The sequence below is a fragment of the Barbus barbus genome (genome assembly GCF_936440315.1).
Source record: "Barbus barbus genome assembly, chromosome: 32".
Classification (NCBI taxonomy): Eukaryota; Metazoa; Chordata; class Actinopteri; order Cypriniformes; family Cyprinidae; genus Barbus; species Barbus barbus.
The window spans coordinates 24,624,488-24,646,253 of record NC_136760.1 but is presented as its reverse complement, the minus strand read 5'-3'; the positions used below and the strand labels follow the sequence as shown (position 1 = coordinate 24,646,253).

Genomic DNA, 21,766 nt, shown 5'->3' with positions numbered 1-21,766 from the left:
TCATAACATGCAGTGTATATCCATTCACCTGTGCTTATCTCTGTTGAAACATCTCTTTTTTGCATCAACTCTCTTGACTCCCATGCACAGATCCATGTCTTCATAAGTTATGTTGAAAAGATCTGAGAGCTAATGATAGGTGGCCTCAGACAGATGAGATCGCAGTCATTTCGGGGAATTAATCAGAGAATAGGTGGTGGGGAGAGATGAGTTGGACGTGGGTGTCAATAACACAATGGGATCGAGTAAGTGGTGACCTGTCAGCCAGAAAGAGCTCACGTAAACAAGCTGTAAAATGGATGGCCTTTCTAGAAAATGCATTATGGTATTCAAATGAGAGACCTTTCTGATGGAAGTGTTTTCTAAAGTTTTTCTAAAGGAAAATGTTTGCAGAACTAGTATGCTGACAAGTTCAATTTAAGCCTGTTTGTATCTTTAGAAGACTGCTAGATAATTTACGGTGTATGTTTTCTCGTAATATTTACTGTTGTTGCACAAAAATGATGATTAGATTCTTTACAAATAGTTATTATTATTATTTTGTGTGTGTGTGTGTGTGTGTTCAACAATAAAAATGTTTGAAATGCCAGGGTGAATTTTTATTTTTTGGTGAATTTTAACTGTTCCTTTAAGAAAAAAAAAAAAACACAAAAGTGAAGCCTACAGCAGTGTAGAAGCTTAATGGTTTGTTGAAAGGCCTGTTTGGATAGCAGTTGATGAACAGATTGTGCTGAGAAAGGCTGAAGATAAATGAAAGATGATGTCAGTTCAGGTAAAAAGCTGTGAGAATGGGAAGACTTCAAAAGATCTGGAGCAGCTCTCCCAGCTAACATTATTGGATTGTGTCTGTAAATACCCATCTCAAATTTTCCCAGACAACGTAGCATACAACTCTTTTAGAGTGAGTCATTTTTCATTTATCAGGCTCTTTGTTAAGGGCATGGATCTTCTTCTGTGTTCCCTTTCTCACCAAAGCTTTCCGCGGGATGGACACACACAGAAAAAGCCCAGTTGGTTGCGTCTTTGTATAAACCCTTGATCCGCTTGGGCCTCCTGATGATTAGTTTGTGCTCATCTGGGATTGAAATCCTCAGATATGAGGTGAATGTGATCCAGCTTAACTTTCCGAGAAGCTCCCTCTGCAGTAAACTGATGTATTTCTGAGTGAAACTACATTTCAGGTGTGTAAATGGATATTTATATATCTTTATCCATTTTTACCCGGTTAGTCCATGTGTACTGTATATACAGTGCCGTGAAAAGGTTTTTGCCCCCTTCCTGTTTTTTTTTTTTTTTTTTTGCATATTTGTCACACTTAAAAGATTCAGATCATCAAACTAATTGTAATATTACACAAAGATAATGCAAGTAAATACAAAATACAAAACAGTTTTTAAATGACGATTTCATTTATTAAGGGAAAAAACTGTCCAAACCTACCTGACACTACGTGAAGAAAAAAAAGAAAATAAATAAATAAATAACTTGCAAGAGCGCAATTACGACTCATACAGGATGTCATAAAAGAACCCAGAACAACATCTAAAGAACTGCAGGCCTCACTTGCCTCAATTAAGGCCAGTGTTCATGATTCAACAATAAGAAAGATAGAGCTCCTGTAGAGCTGCTTTGCAACGATTTGTATCGTAAAAAGCGCTATACAAATAAACTTGAATTGAATTGAATTGAAAAGAAAGAGACTGGGAAAAAACGGCATCCATGGGAGCATTGCAAGGCAAAAGTCATTGCTGACCAAAAAGAACACAAAGGCTCATCTCACATTTGCCAAAAAATATCTTGATTATCTCCAAGACTTTTGGGAAAATATTCAGTGGACTGATGCGACAAGAGTTGAACTTTTTGAAAGGTTTTGAATCTGGCATGAAACCAACACAGCATTTCATAAAAATAACATCATACCAACAGTCAAACATGGTGGTGGTAGTGTGATGGTGTGGGGCTTCAGGACCTGGACGACTTGCCATAAATGATGGAACAATTAATTCTGCACTCCTGAGCAAAAATCCTGAAGAATGTCCGGCCATCAGTTTGTGACCTCAAGCTCAAGCGCACTTGGGTTATGCAGCAGAACAATGATCCCAAGCACGCCAGCAAGTCCACCTCTGAATGGCTCAAGAAAAACAAAATTAAGGTTTTGGAGTGGCCAAGTCAAAGTCCGGACTTCCAGACAAATCCGATTGAAAGCTGTGGCATGACCTTATCAGTCCATTCATGCTCGAAAACCCTCCAATGTGGCTGAATTAAAACAATTCTGCAAAGAAGAGTGGGCAAAATTCCTCCACAGCCACGTGAAAGACTCATTGCCAGTTATCGCAAACGCTTGATTGCAGTTGTTGCTGCATAGGGTGGCACAACCAGTTATTAGATTTAGGGGGCAATTAATTTTTCATGTAGTGTCAGGCAGGTTTGGACAGCTTTTTTCCCTTAATAAATGAACTCATCATTTAAAAATGCATTTTTTATTTGCTTTCATTATCTTTGTGTAATATTAAAATTTGTTCGATGATTCGAATCTTAAGTGTGACAAATATGCAAAAAAAAAGAAAAAAAGGAAGGGGGAAAAAACCTTTTCACGCCACTGTATATGATAATTGGTTTACAAAATTTGTGCATTAAAGTTAGTTGAATGGGACAATTGCTTGAGCTATTGTACTGTGTTACTAATAGCATACATTTGGTTAATGGAAATACTATAGTATCATTTGGGAGATTCTGTGCATGTGTACTATTGAGAAATCAATACTTTTACTCAATTACATTTCTAGTGTAATTATAGTACTTTCTTATTCCTTGCCATTTCACTATGCAGGTCATAAATAAATCTTACTCAATGTACAAGCCAATACAATGTATTTGGTCATAACTATGATGATTTGTCCTTACAAAGAGACATATCATTAGTCACCACAACCATTTTGACCTAAAGCAATGCATTTTAATCACTGCTGATGATGGACTGATTTGACTCACGGTCACGGATCATTTCATAAACAACTATATTCAAATGTCAAACCATTAGAAAATCATCTGTTGGTATTATAAATTCAGGTCATAAGTTTGAGAATATTGGATTAATTGTCCTAGAGACATAATCAGGACACTGAGGAAATTGGTATTAAATGACTGTTTGTGCATCAAAGAAAATAATCCACTGTCTCTTAATTTCAACAGTCAATTTTAGAAGTTAAGAAACATGTAAGTTTTTACTTTTAAATACTTAAGTACAAATATTTGATATTTGATATTATCAGGAATTGTCTGCATTTTTATTTTTAAGGTCATTAAGTATAAATGAAGGCAGGTGGTTGTAAGGATGGGGTTAAAAAGTTAGAGGAATTCATTATAGCTGAAAATGATTGCATCAGAGGCGGAGCAAGTACAATTTTCATGCAACATTAAAAAGACTTCTTTTTTTTTTTTCTTTGGAATAATGTGCTTCAGTGGAACATGCATTAAGAAAGTAAATGGGGGTCGATTTTGATTTCATGTTCACTTGAAACATCATAAAATGACACAGAGACACACATCCTATCAAATTACTTTTGTATATCGGTTCATTTGCTTTTTTTAAATTACAGCTATCAGATATGAAAGGTTAGAAAGCAAGGTTGACTGATGGCACTTTGGCTAATGATGTCATAAATAATGTTACATTATAAAGTTACTTAAACCCACCGACCTGTGTCTTTGAGATTATGTATATTCTTTATTATGTTATTAGCTCAGATGATTGAAGAAAGAGGTGAATTGTGGGTAGTAATAAGTGACAGCGAGAGGAGGGTTTAATGGTGATAGAAAGGCTAAAGCAGGACATGGAGAGGAAGAGAAAGAGAACTTGATTTACAGTCAGCCGAATGATTGCGGTTTTTCCAGCGAACAGACATTGCTCAACACCGAGGACGGTAGCACATTATTTAATTGCAGAACTGAGGCTTTGTTGCGGTATTCCCAAAGGCTCAATGAGGCTTTTATTCCTCCGTAATAAACGATAAAATGCTGATGTGTTGTAGAGTTTCACCAGTATCTGGAGGCTGTGATGTTCTCATGCTCACAGCTTTTGCATAAATGCATACCGAAAAAAAGTACATACGCCTGCTGTTGCATATTATGTGTCAATCCATCAACTCTTCTGCTTGAAATGAATATTTCATGCTTGCAAAAATGTTATCGCATGAAATAAAATAGCTATTTGGTCTCCTCTGCCAAAATTCTCTGTCTACCACTGCAACAAGTCCTGTTATTTCTGTTCTGCAGTGCATTTTAATGTCCCTGTTATATGATATTTGTTGGAATGGATAAAATATTAAATTCACAATTTTTAAAGATGGATTAATTTAATTCATTGCGCTACATTTGGGTATTGCCATTTTTGTCATTTTCCTGGGTGCTGCAATGGGGTTGGGATGAAAGAATGGATGTAATTTGTCTGTGTTTCACTCCATCTCGAATCGTGGTCGTGGAGAGCGCTCGAGAAACAGTATCTCTTCTGCAGCTCGGTAGGCTTTCAACACGTTTTTTTAGTCTTGAGCAAGAGACTGTACAACATTCACGTTACATGATTTGACTTATTTTTACATAGTGAGGGTGACAGCTCACTGCATTAAAAGAAATGATAATACCAAACTCAAAAACAAAACTAAAATGAAAACATCTTTGAGAGCAAGGGGGCCCCCTGGTGTTTCGGGGGCCCTACGCAGCTTGCATGTTCTGTGTATAGGGAGGATCGGCTCTGAGTTGCAGAAATGATATTATCGGTATATCGGTATAAAAATCTAAATTAACATTAAAGAGTCATCTTCTGGAACATAAGCACGTGAGCAAATGCGATATTGATTTTATACAACACTTAAATGATAAGTTAGTATTGAGTAAGTTACATTTTAGACACAATATTGACTGTTTTTTGACTAAGAACATTTGTGCCTCTCAGAGTAACACTGCGGTTGCTGAATCTGTTTGTTTTTGAACTGTCACTGATTCAATAATACTTTCATAGAATCATTTGCTTTGTAATCAACCAGTTTTGAATCAATCATTTGAATGAATGATTCAATGAATTTTATCGATGACAGGCCTAAACTCGCCAAGGTACCAGCACAAAAACAAACTCTGTGATTTTGTTTTTTTCTCCTAGTTTGTGTCTGTGGTTGCTGAGGTGTTCAGATAAGGATTGTTTAAACAGTTAAAAAAGAATATGAATATAAATAAATGCATTCAAGAGCTAAATGTACGTATAGTCTCTCCATAAATCAATGTGATATATTTGGTTGTATTTTGTAACCGGTTATGAGAGGCCTCACTCTTCAGAAATACCAACCCTTGCACAAACAAAAAGCAGTTTGCACGGCGATAGATAAAGTTAATCGACATGGCAAAGAAACAATGCAATGTCCCATGTGCAATTTATGCTTGACTGAGAAGCCTAAAGAAATGCAAGCATTGTTCTTTCGCTCCTTTTTCATTTTGTTTATCCCTTTGACACCATGGCACGCAACAGATCCCCCCACCCTCTCTCTGTCGCATAGCAGTAAACAAATGTTATGAGAGTCTTGCATTTATTAATCCGAAATAGACAAAAGCCAGTCCCTGGTTCAAGGTAAAAAAAAAACAAAGCAATCTGAAAGAAAAGCTTTCTTGAATTTCCTCTTACCTCTAAACCCCAGCCATGATCTGCTACGGTCTCGGAACTCATTGAATGAGCATTACTGTGTTTATTTACTTATTTTGCATTATGCTAATCATCTTTGCTGGTATTTTGGCTCATTGTCCTGATTAAGACGTCTTACGCAAACCACTCTGAAAAGTATGCAAAGCAGAAGCCGCCAAAGGTGGCAAAGTATTCATTCTGTGTTGCGAATCATGTTTGCTGATGTGTCGTGGCCTTTAGCATTGCATTGTCACTTGTTTCTTTGTTTCTCCTACTTCTCTTGGTAAATTCACATTCACTTGCTTGATAATGAAACGGCTCTTGCAGAAAGTGAAGAAAATCCTGCACTAGGAAACCTGACAGTATAGTTCAAAATACAAAGTTAAGCAAATGCTAATATGTCATTTCCTTCTCCTCGGAGTGACATATAGGATGTTCAGGTGATTTGCTCCATTAAAACTGGGTAAAGGGTGGAGGGCACAAGTTCATACTTCGTTAGAGGGAAAATTCTCTTTAAATGTTAGATAAAGCGAGGTGTTCAAATCATGCTCTGCTCTGCAGGGGATGAAGCCATCTGTTTTAAGATGAATTTGGCACAAAATGAAGCTCTAATCACTACTAAGAAGGAACTTCACTCTGGGAGATTTGTTTAGTCTCTTCCTCCCCACATGTCTATATGTATTTGGAAAAAGTAGGCGACAGTGACACAGAGGCGAGGCCCATCAGCGATGAATCTTACTAATGTGAAATATTCATACTGAAATGTCTCATTTTACTTGATAAGTGTGAGGAAAGATCAGGTCGAGTTATGATCTGCTAAAGGCGATGTTCTTTGGAAGGCTACGGCACTTTTCTGCATGAAAATTAGATTCCAGCTTCATGTTGTGTTGTTATGAACGCATATTCGGAAATGCACCGCTGAATATCAATGGGTTGTGATTAAAGATCACTGTCAGTGCGTACATGTCTTCCACCAAAATGTGTGCATCATGCTAAAAGCCAATTTTCACCTCATGACAGATTCGTGTACATGCACTACAATAGAAGAATTCCATTATTTGACCCGTCAGCTGCATCATTATTAGAATTAATGGCAAAGTTTCCCTGTCTGTATTGTCTTGTGGCTGGATTTTGTCGCTCCCAGTATGTGCTGATATATTTACCATAAAAACATTTTTTTTTTTCTTCTTTAATGAAACACTTTATATACCAAGTGTTTTTCTGGTGTAACTGACAAAAACAGTCAGCCAGAAGCCACTGTGTGAATTATATTTGACATAAGTTTGACATTATATTTGCTTTGACATAAATTGCTTTGCACTTATTCATTATAAATTTTTAATTATTTAAAAAAAAAAATTATGCTTGCATAACTGTGGTCCGAGTTGGTTCTAAATTTAGATTCTAAGTGAATTGTGATTTGCGTGAAAACGCTGCACCCAGATTTAATGCACATATGTTTATATGCATGGTTAGTGAATGAGACCGAATTTGTCTTCCTGGTCTTACTCAACTGAGTTTGTATTACTTCTGAAATCAGTGGTTTAACTTTCCTTGATTTTTATCAAACACTGTTACATTATTCTTAATGGGTAGGTTGTTACATAACTATCTCGTAAGTCATGGTAAAAAAACACTTATACTGTCAGATTGCAGTCCATGTGCTTTTGGTTTATCTTAAGTAAAGTTAAGAAACTGAGTCTCCGAGTTCCTTTAATATGAAATGGAATGTATTAATTAATTTAGACCAGCAAATATAAGCAGTAGGTCTGGATTAAACGAATTAAAGGAAAGGCCGACAGATCGGCACTGGCTTTGGCTCAGCAGATTATGAGTTCTGAAAGCTATAAGAGCTATTAACCAGTGTTGCAACTGAAATGTTCAAAATCATGTTCAAAAAGCACTTCTTACCTTTCCAACATACTGTGGGTCCGAGCCCATGTATTCCTCAAGCACAAAGAACTGGTTCCACACCCAGCCCCTCTTGACCCTCTGGAATCCTCTGGAACCTCCATTCCTTCCTGCCGCCGATGGCCCCGTCTGGCTGTGGGGCCACTCTTGCCCTGGCCTGCTTTGGAAGGGAGCACAGGAGCTCTGCTCAAAGAGGAAGCACAGGAACAGCAGCAGGCAGTTCCTCCTCAGCATTGGGCGGTCTGTTACGGTGCTGTTCCCACGTCAAGGTCCAGAGGAAAAAGGGGAGGTGAGAGACAAGAGATCCAGGGCTCCGAGGCTCACAAGCTGGAGCGTGAAGCCAGTGGGGACTGAGGAGAGGTCAGGGGTCTGGTGCTCTACCACTCCCCTCGTTGGAGAAATGACTCAGGTCAATCTAGTAGATTCATCACCTGCAACTGAAACAAACAAACAAACAGAGAAATCAGTTGTATAGACATGAAACAGATATTTGAATGAGTTCTTATATATATATATAATACTATATAATACATTTTGTGGAATATCTAGTCCTCTAGAGATATCAGTGACCCTGTTTTGACCCCTGTTTGGCATCTGAGAGGATGTTTGGTAAAAGCGGAGAAACATAAATCCTTAATACATCCTCTAAAATGCTCTACGGTTGCTGTGGAATACTGTCTTTCTATTAATAACGCCTGTATATTCACAGCATGTCCATTCTTAGAGAGATGTGGAATTGCATACTATGTAGCTGTCATAGTGGATATGCATGCACGCACACTCTTTTTTTCTGTCTTGAGGGCAAAAAAAGTGTTTTCCCTTGATTTAAAATCTTTTGGAATTAAGGTACCTGCATGTAGTGAGGGTTCGGAGTGCAATATTAATATCAAATAATAAATGATTTCATTAATATCAGTGCAACACCTTTCATTAAATGTTTTCCATAGAATGTATATATATATATATATATATATATAGACAGTGCCCTCCATAAGTATTGGAGTAGTAAAGACAAAATTGCTCTGTTGGCTGTGGAGTCAAAGACATTTGCAAATATGATTAAAAGATGAATATGAGACAAAACTACAGAATGTCACATTGTATTATTAGCCGTTTCAACACATACATGTTTTACCAAATAAAAAGAACAGCACTTTTAGAGTTCATCCCACTCAATGATGTGAGCATAAGTATTGGGACAGTTGAACATAAGGCAGATATAAAAGATTAAAAGCTATTATTTAGTTGCAGATCCCTTGCACACAATCACAGCAGTGAGTCTGTGACCCATAGACATCACCAGACGTCTTTTCAGGCTTTTATGGTAATGTTGCCAGTCATAGCCAAATTCACCACTGCTCTAAGGTCAAGTTAATCAAATCAGTGAAATCACTAACTCGATTTCAACCAGATTATACATTGCTCCTGTTGTACATTCACAAGCACAGAAATGTGTGTTTTAGCATGGGATTTGAACCTGGAATGATTTGTACAAGGAGTATCAACCTTCGGCCCATCACTTGTTATTCTTTATGGTTTAGAGAAATATTAGTTTTACTTGTAACAGTATTAGGGCTGTGCTGATGCTATCATATAAATAGAGCAATATTTGTTGTCGTGATATTGTATTTTAGATCCTTTTACCAATATTTTTATTTTGTGCATTCATAGCATGTCCTGCAGATCAATAAATGAAGAAGCAAGTCATCCAAATAAACACAAACTGGCAGACTTATCTCAGCACGGTCAGACACATTTCTGTGAGGTATGAGAGATTGAATCTGATCCATCAGGTCTCGTGTGTTTTATGTAGTTTCAGTCGCAATCCAATTTATGATTTTATGATGCACTGCAATGCATTGAAATGTGACACATGTATCATGATGATATCATATCACAAGCTAGTTGTCGATAACCTGATCCTGCAAGTATCATTAGTTGAGCCCAAGATATTTTCAACTTATTTTGATTTGACTATTTCTAAAAAATTAAAGCAGGTGCTTTTTAAAAATATATAATTCAAATAAACTGTGAAAATGATATCAGACTTTATGTTTAGAGATGTGGGTGTTCATTTGATGATTATATCTTTGTCATTTTCACACCCGCATACACTTGTCACTGCATGCACTTCGATGGTAAAGTGGAGCGAACATTTATCTGTGAATAATTATCACATCATATCATGTTAAGAATAACCTTTGTCACTTTGTTAGCAAAAAGCATTTGCATTAAAGTCAACAGCAATTTTACATAGAAGCTGTCACCAGGAGCAGCTTGCAATTATTGCTGGGATCCATCAAGGATCGTAACGAGCTAGTGGTTATCTGAGCATCTCTGGTTAGGAACGCACTCAACAAGATGTGTCAGGATCCTGAATTACCATGATTAGATGGTAATTTAATCAATCAATTAGTTTCTCTGAGAAAGGGACAAAGCGTTCCTCTCATTCAAAAACAAAAACAACAAATAAAGCTTTTAGCATGGATTTGGCTGACATTAAACCATATTTGAGATGCAATGGATCACGGAACGTCCAAGAGCAGAGACAAAGACATGACCACAATTACTGGGGACTGTCATATCTTCAGATATTGCTTCCATAGGCAATTAAGCACCATTTTAGCAGTATGAGATCAGTTCTGACAGCTTATGAAAGAGAATGCCTTCTAATTGGTCACTCAAGCACTACTAACACAAATTATTGTGTTACTGTAGTAGTAGCAGTAAGTTGGAAGGAAAGTTAAAATGGTTAGGATCGGACAATATCTGACTGAGATACAACTATTTGAAAATCTGGAATCTGAGGGTACACAAAAAATCACAATTTTGAGAAAATCACCTTTAAAGTTGTCCAAATGAAGTTCTTAGCAAGGAATATTACTAAACAAAAAAGTTTCTATATATTTACGCTAAGAAAAAATTACAAAATATCTTCATGGAACATGATCTTTACTTAATATCCTAATGATTTTTGGCATAAAAGAAAAATGTATCATTTTGGCCCATACAATGTATTTTTGGCTATTGCTACAAATATATCCCAGCGACTCTGGTTTTTATTATTGTAGGTTTTATTTGGAAGTTGTAGGGAGGTGGGCGCCATTTTTGTTTTGGGGCCAGGGAGGGAGTTAAGATCTAATTCTGTTATTATTTTTCTTTTCTTTGTTAGATTAGTTAAAGGTTTAAATAATGTAGTTGGATTTTTGTTTGTTATTTTGGCCTTGCCCTCTCCTGAAGCAATCACTTCCCTTTGTTTTTTGTTGTTTTTAACTTCTTATTGTAATATACTTTTTGTATATTGTTCCATGAACTGTAAAATAAATAATCTTTATGGTAATTTGTTGCTTGTGGTGTTAGGGCTCAGACTAGCGCTCTTTAAAATTAGTTTTGTTGCGTCCACATATACCCCTAGACTGATGCGGGACGTAACGGTGTCAACAAGATTTTTGAACATATTTTTAAAGAAGTCTCTTCTGCTCCAGGCTGCATTTATTTGATCAATCAGTACAGTAAAAACCTCAATATTGTGAAAGATTAAAAAAATATATTTCAATGCACTTAAAAATGCAATTTATTCCTGTGATGCAAATCTGAATTTTCTCCAATTGTCATTGTCACAAAATACTTCAGACATATTTGTAATATTCTGATAATAACATTTATCAAAACTGCAACTCGGAACATAAAATGTATTTATAAATGTATTGATTTGTTTTAGTTTTCAGGATTCTTTAAGCAAAGTTCAAGAAATAAAAGGGTGACTTTTTTTCTTACATTAAAAAGTATCTTTACTGACACAATTTTAACTATTCAAATAAATGCATCCTTGCAATAAAAGTAAAAAAAAAATCATACTGAATCATACTTTGAATGGCAGTGTACAGTTCAGTTTTAATTCAAAATGATTTTTACTTAAAATTATTTTTAATGTAATTTATTAAATGAAATGCTAAAATGTGTTGAATTATATATAAATTTACTTTATTAACAATTAGCAAATGCTGTTAAAGTTTTGTCCATTGTTAGTTCAAGATACATGATGCATTATAATCCATAAATTAATTAATCTTATCGTGCAATGTTTTTACTTGTGGTCTGTTTTTTTTTTGGACCCCATTGTAATTATAAAAGATATTTGTTGAGCCTTTGATCTTTGGAAATGTCAAAGGACTGGAAGAGGCACATAAGAGACAGCCACTTTCACGCAAATGAGGTTCTAGGATGATATATTTGTCTGGTGCATGAACAGACATGAAAGTATATGAAAGCTGCACTTAGGTTTGATTCTGTAGTTATACAACACATTTCTCAGTGTTTCATTAGCCAAAGACGTCCACTATCTCCTGATGCGATGCTGTAACAGACGTACTGTACATCACTGTGCTCACCACCTCATCGATGACTGAGAATCCAGTGCGGATCATAGTTTTGAACATTTTTCTAGCTCTCACACCACCTGATTCATTCTGATGCCAACTCAATAATTATCCGATATGCTTCAATGCTTCTTGCCTATCCTGTGTGGTTCATTGGCTTTGGGATTGATCGCTAGCTGTTTGTGTCCTGGTCAATGTGCTTATCAGTTTGCCAGCACTGAACCCCACCTGCTACCACCCAGTGGTGGTTTGGCAGCATTCAAGTGCATCAAGTGTAAACAGTTACCCGGGCTTGCCAGGTTTCTCGGTTAGCTCACAACAGATCTGGAGGTGCTGGCGCACCAAGAACAATCGGAGGAGGCCAAAACGAGGAATAGCTCTCCAAGCCCACCAGACTTGACACTCCTGCAGGAGAGGTGTCAATGGAGAAGCAGTTGACTTCTTATCCCTGGATGCTCTCAGCCGAAACAGGCTTTTTTCAAAGCCAAATAAAATCAAAGAGACACTTCAAACTGGTTCATATAGAGCGAGAGACGGCTGGTGATATTTAACCTGCCTGTTCTAATCAGCAAGCAAATGTGAAAAGCTAAAATGATTCTGAGTCATACATTTAAGCAACGGTTATAAAATCTCAGCAGTAACTTCAGGCTCTTACCATGCAGGTTCCATTTGAGTTGTCCCCAATGAAATGTGTCTTGCTAAATCGTGTTAGATGGCATATTTACTATCTAATGTACTATGTACTATGGAGTATTTGTTATGAGGAAAACAAACAGAGGAACGTGCGTTTGTGTCTTGATAGAAATGCATGAAACAACAGTCAGCTTTATACTTCTGCACATCTTTAGTAATTTAGTAGTAATTCAATCAATATTTATTTTGATTAAATTTGACCATTTAAAAAAAAAAAAATGTATATTTTGCAATTTATATTTTATTATTATTATTATTAGCATTTTACAAGTATTTAAAGTCTTATTTTTAATCACACACACACACACACACTGAACTTTTGATCAACTACAGCAGGCAATTTCACTTTGTAGGCGAACGCTTGGTGCATCTGTATAGTTTGATTGATTTCCAAATGTCCTTACAATGTTAAAGGCACGACTACGCCCTTGATTCCACCGCATGGAGACTGGCTTATGTCAACACTTTCAAAACCTCCGTCACTTCAGCATAGATTGAGGTGACCTAAAGTCAAACTCATCCCAGTCATTCGATGCCTGTGAAACACATCTCTCTCTTACTAGAGTCTTTGCAGGGCACTGCTCTGAATTTCACTCAATTACAGAATCGCTTCTGCAGTTCCAGCCCAGTCATTTGGTCAAAATGCGGCTGTGCAAGTTGCATCATACCACTTTTGGAAGCAGTAATGGCACATTTTTAGCGGTGCAAAATAGCATTGGTTCACTGACTGATCTGGGCGCACAGAGAGGAGGATAGAGGAAGTGGACTGACTGGCAGGAAGAGGGAAGCGTTCACGCTGCATTTCAAGGAGACGACTGACTGCAGTAGATGAATTCCCAGACTGCCAGCCTCCATTACGTTTTTCCAATCTCCATTCCAATCTGAATGACTTAAACACATCTGGACATTTAGGCTAATTAAGCTTCCATGATTGATCCTGTTAAGCAATTAAAGGATTGGATTAAACAAAGTTCAAGGAAGACCAACCCATCAGCAGGAGTCCATTTGATGATTTGCATTTAATTAGCGTTGGTGGATCTGGGCAAATTACCTAGCCTAAATTTGCCAGTCTGAGAAGATGCACTCCAGACTATAAATATCAATCCAATGCGAGTGGTGGTGTTGTCCTTGGAGATATTTTCAGATTCGCTCAATATTTGTTTCAAATTTAAGAGATTATCTGAAATATTTACTCTAAATACCAGCAGAACTCTAGAAAAAACAGCAGTTGAGCTTCCAATATTGCAAGATTCATGTAAGATGGTATTGACTGATTCAGTAGTCTAAGATGAAAAAAGAAAATCATATTCCAACTCATATAATTTCATAGGAAATGTTTTCTATAACTTTATAAGGTCTTATTTGTTAACAGATAATACATGAGATAACATTAACTATGAGCGATATATGTTTTTACAGCATTTACTGTTCATGTTAGTTTACAGTGCATTAATTAATGTTAACAAATACGACTTTTGAGTTTAAAAATGTATTAGTGACTGTATGCTGAAAAAATGGTGTAGAAACAGTTTTCACTCAGAAAACACTAGTAAAGAAGAAACAGATTTATTAAATTAAAAATGACATTTTGAAGAAAGACTGAAATTTTCTTTTCATTTAAAATATACACCAATGATCTATTTTTGTAGAAATATAAACATAAAGATTAATAAATGCCGTAGAAGTATTGTTTATTGTTAGTTTGTTAAATATACTATAGTTAAATTATATTAAGAAATAAAACCTTATTGTAAAATGTTACTGAAATTTTAAATAAATAGTCTAGTCATTACTCCCATATAATTATAATATGCACAAAAAATGATTCTAAAAAATAATTTAGGAATCGAGCATAGTTCCTTTGTAGCAGCCCCGAGTTATGTAAATGAGAAATGATTTTATTTGGTTTCTCATACAAAGCTACTGAATGCTTCAGAAGAAGCTACTTTTATAATACTTTTTGTGTTTTTGTGTCTTGAATAGTCCCCATTCCTTGCTATAACATGAAAAGAACAATTTAGTTTAATTTCTTCGTGTAAGTTCTTTAGAAATACAGGTCATAGAAAGGGATTAAATGATGACAATTTTTATTGTTTTAAGTTTAATCACCAGTATGTGTTGAATTACTAAACAATAATTACTTTTATATGATTGCACTGACTGCATCCACTGTCTGTCTTTCAAAGTGCCATTCTAAATTGATTATAAATTACTTAATTCTATAAGTCATTGTCAGACTAATTGAATCAAGACTCGTTTGGCTGACACCCGTCGTCTTGGGCTAATTCCATAGACCTGAAAAGCCGGTGCACTGGAGAGATGACTTTATCAAGGTTATGCAGCATGTCCCCTTTCACTTACACCCACAAGATGCTGCTTTAAAGTCTAAACTCATCAGCCGGGCTCTTCTCCTCCTCCACCTCCACCTGTGCTCGCGATCAAGACAAGCTGTCACGACGTGGGTCGTCCGCGTGACGGTGAGGGTCAGTGCTTATTCCATGCTGACATAATGGGATATGACTGCTCCCGTGGTTACGGAAGAGTCCAGAACGCTCCGCCGCTCGTTTTCGATGGGCCGCATCGTGCCGCATGCTTGATGAGAGCGCGCTTCATTAGCATGTGTCAAGCCTTGCGTTTGGAGCCCTGACCCGCATGTCGGCCCCCGATAACACGTAGCCTGGGCCTGACAGCATTCCCTGAGTGTTGCCCGACGTTCCCCATTCTCATCACCTTCAATAATCAGCGAGCATATGGCTCGCTGAGCTGCCGCCGCCGATTAAGAGGGGGGAGACGAAACTCCCTGGGAAAGTTATTAGTTGTCAGGCCTGTCGTAAACATGATTAACTGATAAGCAGCTGCAACTGTGGCAAACTGGAGAAAGAAAGATGGAGCTCATCTGGATGAAGACCTTAATCTAAAATCTGTTTATCACTCAACGGTAGATGCGTGGGCGGTGGTATTTTAATTGTGTGGAAGGCACAGGTGCCTGTGTGTGTGTGTGTGTGTGTTTGTGAGAGAGAGAGAGAGAGAGAGAGACTGTATGGTGAGTAATATCTTATTAGCCATGGAAGTCGTCGCTGTTTTAATTAAGGTAAATGGATCCTTGGAATTCTTTGGGGAGTTTTGAATGATATCATATCATTTCTTTCTGGCCAGCACCGTATACTGTAAATCTTTAGGGACCACGAACCACAAAACAGGGCTATGGCTGCAAATTGTGAGGTGTATGAGTGCTTATTTGCACACGTGCATTTGAAAATGTTTGCTCAGACATCGAAATTGATGTTTTAACGTTATGGCAATATTTAAAACATACGTTAAGCATTTTATGTACAAACATCTTTTGCTCTACTGTAACTGAGATACTGTTATTGTTTTTTGTTATTTTGTTACTGTTTTGTTTTTTCTGTTTTTGTTATAAGTTTCTATTATATTATATTATATTCTGTGATTTCTTGTCATAATTAACATTCTAGCAGAATTCCATTACTTTAACCATGCCTGAAATTTACAATGTTAAAATGAATGTTAAACATATGTAAAATGAAAAGTTGTGCATTTATGTAAGTTTTTTTTTTCTTCTGAATATAGATAGATAGATAGATAGATAGATAGATAGATTTCAAATAATTGTACATTCTACAAATTCTGTCACTGTCCATATTTTACATTTCAGTGTATATCCAACTTAAAAAAAAACAAAAAAAAAAACATTAATATTGGTATATATTGGATTAAATTGGTATTTTATAAGCCCCTATGTCCCATATTATGCTAATGTATATACCCTCTAAAACATGCTCGGTTAAATACAACCCAGCACTGGGTAAAATATGGACAAACCCAGCGATTTGATTGCTTTGACCCAGCTCTTGGGTTACTGCCCAGAAGGTTGGGTTAAACATTTAAAGGGAAAGGGAAGTGGTGTGTGGCCAAGCATGGTGACCCATACTCAGAATTCATGCTCTGCATTTAACCCATCCAAGTGTACACACAGTAGTGAACATGGAGCAGTGGGCAGCCAATGCTGCGGCGCCCGGGGAGCAGTTGGGGGTTCGGTGCCTTGCTCAAGGGTCTCACCTCAGTCGTGCTATTGAGGGTGGAGAGAGTGTTGGTTATTCACTCCCCCCACCTACAATCCCTGCCAGACCTGAGACTCGAACCCACGACCTTCGGGTTACAAGTCCAACTCTCTATCCATTAGGCCACGAATGCCCCAACTGTTGGTTGAAAACAACCCATTCGCTGAGTTTGTCCATATTTAACTCAGCATTTAACCCAGTGTACCATCATTAAATACACATATTTTTCCTTCTCTAAAGGGAGTGCTGTCATAAAGCGCTGCAGTCCAGGTAACCCATCATTTACCAAGTGGGAATTTGCTTTGAGAAATGGCATTTAGGTAGAGAAGTATGCATAATTCACCATGCAAACTTACAAACATATTACTCACCATCGGAATATGGTCAGCAGAGATTTATGTGTCAATAAAATGCCCTTAAACTAATATGGCACCAGTAACGTTTGAGTCTAAGATGTAATTTACAATTCAAGATGTGGAGAATGCAGGATTGTGGACAAACAGCTTTGAGAAATATGTTATTCAATGACCAGGAGTATGTAAATTATACGTCATCAGTAGCGGTTCACCTTTGTGAGCTTGGACGGATTGCTTTCGCATGAACTGTACCTCTGACCAGCTTCTCCAAGACCCTGTAAAATACAATTGTTGTTTATCACTGCTTCGAAGGCAGGACAGCGGGGAGGAGAAAGACAGGACGAAGACTAGAAGAAAAATGAGAAGCAGAAAGGGGTATTTATATAAAAACAGACTGAAGGAGCTAATAAAGTGGGTACCAGACTCAAGCAGCCTAATAAATAAATCAAGAAAGGCCTCATGAATTTACCAAATGGACACTAAGAAGCTGGAAAACCCAGATAAAGAACCACAAAGACGCATGAATGAATGAATCAATCAATATTATTTTGTCATTGCTAGTAAAAATAATATTAATTTAATGGACTCATGAAATGGTTCTAGTCATTTTATGATCATATTTTTTATTTAATTTCACTTAGCAAAATAATTTTGAGTGCATAAGTGCAGAATGAGTCATCAGTATTTTATTTTTTTCAGGTCCGTTTATTTTTATCAGGTCTTTTTCCCTGTAAGTGAAAGACTATTTTAAATGTGTGTATCTGCTTAATGTTATGGAACACTATATGATCTGAAAGCCACAGAACTGAGAACCATTATTTTTCATATGATCTTTAAGCCGGTGCACAGCCGCTCTTGGTTTGATCATTCAAGCTGCGTAACAGTGGATGGAAGTGCCAGCTCAGGACCAAAGGTTATCACACCTGAGTACATCTGAATCACAGCCAAGCCTTTCTTATGGTTTTCATTTGGCCTCTGATGCTGAGTCATCAGACGGCTTTTACTCAAGTTCTCATTCTTTCCCCTTGTTTCACTCATCTACTTCTTCTTGTTCCACATCCATCTCATTGTGCTGCTGTCAGTTTGAGTGACACGTGTGAGAATTCATTTTTATATTAAGAGCAGTGATCAATGCCTGCAAATGGATATGTGGCACAGTGTTTTCAAAGCTGGTGATTAAACAATTCTCTGGTTAAATTTTGGTGCAGGGCAATCATTGTAAAGCGGCTCTACATGATTATGCGGTCGATACTCAGAAAGCAACAAGGACAAGGATCAAATGAGTTCTTAACTCTACAATCTCACAGGTTAACAATAAAACTTGGTAGCATCTTGGTGAGAACATTGAATTTCAAAAATCAGCCAGGGCTCAGGGCGAAAATGCCAACAAAATGACCAGAAAAATCATATTGAATTTTGATAAATGGTAATAGTCTGCTTTGGTACTTCTGCCAATGGTACTTATCCATTTCAGAGGGATGTGAATGGTGGCTTATGGATTCTAGAATAGAGATGTGAGTCAGGGCTATTAAAGTACCATTCAAAAAATATTTTTGTTACTTGAAATAACAGTAAACTTATTTCATTTCAGCTAATTGGCAAATCAACTTTTCTCATTTGTGTTTAGTTTAAGTTAATTTACATTACATTTAGTAATTTAGAAGATGCTTTTATCCAAAATAACTTACAAATAAGGACAATAGAAGCAATCAAAACCAACAAAAGAACAATAATATGCAAGTGCTATGACAAGTCTCGGTTAGCCTAAAAAACTAAAACCAAAACTTACATATGTAAGTAATAAAAAAAATAAAAAAAAATAATAAGAAAAACAGGATAGTTTTATTATAATTAATTTTGTTAAATAAGGATGGTTAAAATGGTCAAAAGTGACAAGTGAAGACACTTATTGTACAAACCCGATTCCAAAAAAGTTGGGACACTGTACAAATTGTGAATAAAAACAGAATGCAATGATGTGGAAGTTTCAAATTTCAATATTTTATTCAGAATACAACATAGATGACATATCAAATGTTTAAACTGAGAAAATGTATAATTTTAAGGGAAAAATAAGTTTATTTTAAATTTCATGGCATCAACACATCTCAAAAAAGTTGGGACAAGGCCATGTTTACCACTGTGTGGCATCCCCTCTTCTTTTTATAACAGTCTGCAAACGTCTGGGGACTGAGGAGACAAGTTGCTCAAGTTTAGGAATAGGAATGTTGTCCCATTCTTGTCTAATACAGGCTTCTAGTTGCTCAACTGTCTTAGGTCTTCTTTGTCGCATCTTCCTCTTTATGATGCGCCAAATGTTTTCTATGGGTGAAAGATCTGGACTGCAGGCTGGCCATTTCAGTACCCGGATCCTCCTTCTACGCAGCCATTATGTTGTAATTGATGCAGTATGTGGTCTGGCATTATCATGTTGGAAAATGCAAGGTCTTCCCTGAAAGAGACAACGTCTGGATGGGAGCAAATGTTGTTCTAGAACTTCGATATACCTTTCAGCATTGATGGTGCCTTTCCAGATGTGTAAGCTGCCCATGCCACACGCGCTCATGCAACCCCATACCATCAGAGATGCAGGCTTCTGAACTGAGCGCTGATAACAACTTGGGTTGTCCTTGTCCTCTTTAGTCCGGATGACATGGCGTCCCAATTTTCCAAAAAGAACTTCAAATTTTGATTCGTCTGACCACAGAACAGTTTTCCACTTTGCCACAGTCCATTTTAAATAAGCCTTGGCCCAGAGAAAATGCATGCGCTTCTGGATCATGTTTAGATATGGCTTCTTTTATGACCTATAGAGATTTAGCCGGCAACGGCGAATGGCACGGTGGATTGTGTTCACCGACAATGTTTTCTGGAAGTATTCCTGAGCCCATGTTGTGATTTCCATTACAGTAGCATTCCTGTATGTGATGCAGTGCCGTCTAAGGGCCCGAAGATCACGGGTATCCAGTATGGTTTTCCGGCCTTGACCCTTACGCACAGCAATTGTTCCAGATTCTCTGAATCTTTGGATGATATTATGCACTGTAGATGATGATAACTTCAAACTCTTTGCAAATTTTTCCCGGTGAAACTCCTTTCTGATATTGCTCCACTATTTTTCGCCGCAGCATTGGGGGAATTGGTGATCCTCTTGCCATCTTGACTTCTGAGAGACACTGCCACTCTGAGAGGCTCTTTTTATACCCATTCATGTTGCCAATTGATCTAATAAGTTGCAAATTGGTCCTCCAGCTGTTCCTTATATGTACATTTAACTTTTCCGGCCTCTTATTGCTACCTGTCCCAACTTTTTTGGAATGTGTAGCTCTCATGAAATCCAAAATGAGCCAATATTTGGCATGACATTTCAAAAAGTCTCACTTTCAACATTTGATATGTTATCTATATTCTATTGTGAATAAAATATAAGTTTATGAGATTTGTAAATTATTGCATTTCTTTTTTATTCGTAATTTGTACAGTGTCCCAACTTTTTTGGAATCGGGTTTGTAAAAAAAAGTATGTTTCAAATAAATGCTGTAATGGTTTCTATTTATCCAAGAATCCTTAAATAAAAACTTATCATTTTTATTGATGATCATAAAAAGAAATATTTCTTAAGCAACTAATTAGAATGACTTTTAAAGGATCAGGTGACACTAAAGTCTGGAGTCATCACAATAATTAACTAAATTATTAAAATAGAAAACAGTATTTTTAACTAATAATATTTCAGAATATTACAGTTTTACTGTATTTTTTATTTAAATACGGAAAGGACAGGGAAGTGGTGTGTGGCGACCCATACTCAGAATTTGTGCTCTGCATTTAACCCATCCAAGTGTACACACATTAGTGAACATACACCCAGAGCAGTGGGCAGCCATTGCTGCGGCACCTGGGGAGCAGTTGGGGTTCAGTGCCTTGCTCAAGGGTCTCACCTCAGTTGTGGTATTGAGGGTGGAGAGAGTGTTGGTTACTCGCCCCCACCTACAATCCCTGCTGGACCTGAGACTTGAACCCACTACCTTTGGGTTACAAGTCTGACTCTCTATCCATTAGGCCACAACTGCCCCAAATAAATGTTTGGTGAGTTGGTGATCTTACCAACCCCAGATCTTTAAATGGATGTCTACAGTATATAATTTAAACATTTATGTGTGTGTGTGTATTTATAGAATTGTTATATTTTATGTTGATTTTACTTTATAGGCATCAGATTGAAATTCAGTTAATATCTTCATTCAGTTAAATTTAGGTAGGTTCATATATTTATTTTCTAAGCTGAAATATATTTGAAATTTCCATATAATTAGGAGAAAAAGCAAATAAATTCCCCTGAAAATAAGTTTCAGCAGCTAAATGTTGCCACTTATTAAGAAAGTTCTCACACTACACTATTGACTGACCTTTCTTCTGTTCAGCACTTCCAGTAATTTCCATTCAGCTGGAAAAGGTGCACCGATCGTCTTAGATTCTATCTAAATCAATGCCACTTTTGGCTACTAGAGGAGCCGATGTTTATCAGCGTAGCAGTACAGTATGTGCCTGTGATAGACTGTCTGAGGTAAGAGCCCTCTGGATCCAAAAGCAGCGTGAAATGTTTTCCAAGGTTTAAGCACATTGTTTGCTCTCCCATTAATTTGCTGTATATTCTAGTCAATGCGATATTGCTGT

At 36.9% G+C, this 21,766-nt stretch overlaps 1 protein-coding gene across 1 annotated transcript in view; it reads right to left on the bottom strand.

The window, feature by feature from the left end:
* Positions 1-21,766, bottom strand: part of LOC306852619 (cadherin-12-like) — a 145,809-nt gene that overhangs the window by 79,514 nt on the left and 44,529 nt on the right. Inside the window, exon 2 of the mRNA XM_079389597.1 lies at positions 7,580-8,016. Coding sequence (XP_079245723.1) covers positions 7,580-7,813 — 234 coding nt within the window. The 5' untranslated portion in view covers positions 7,814-8,016. The remainder of the gene's footprint in view (positions 1-7,579; positions 8,017-21,766) is intronic.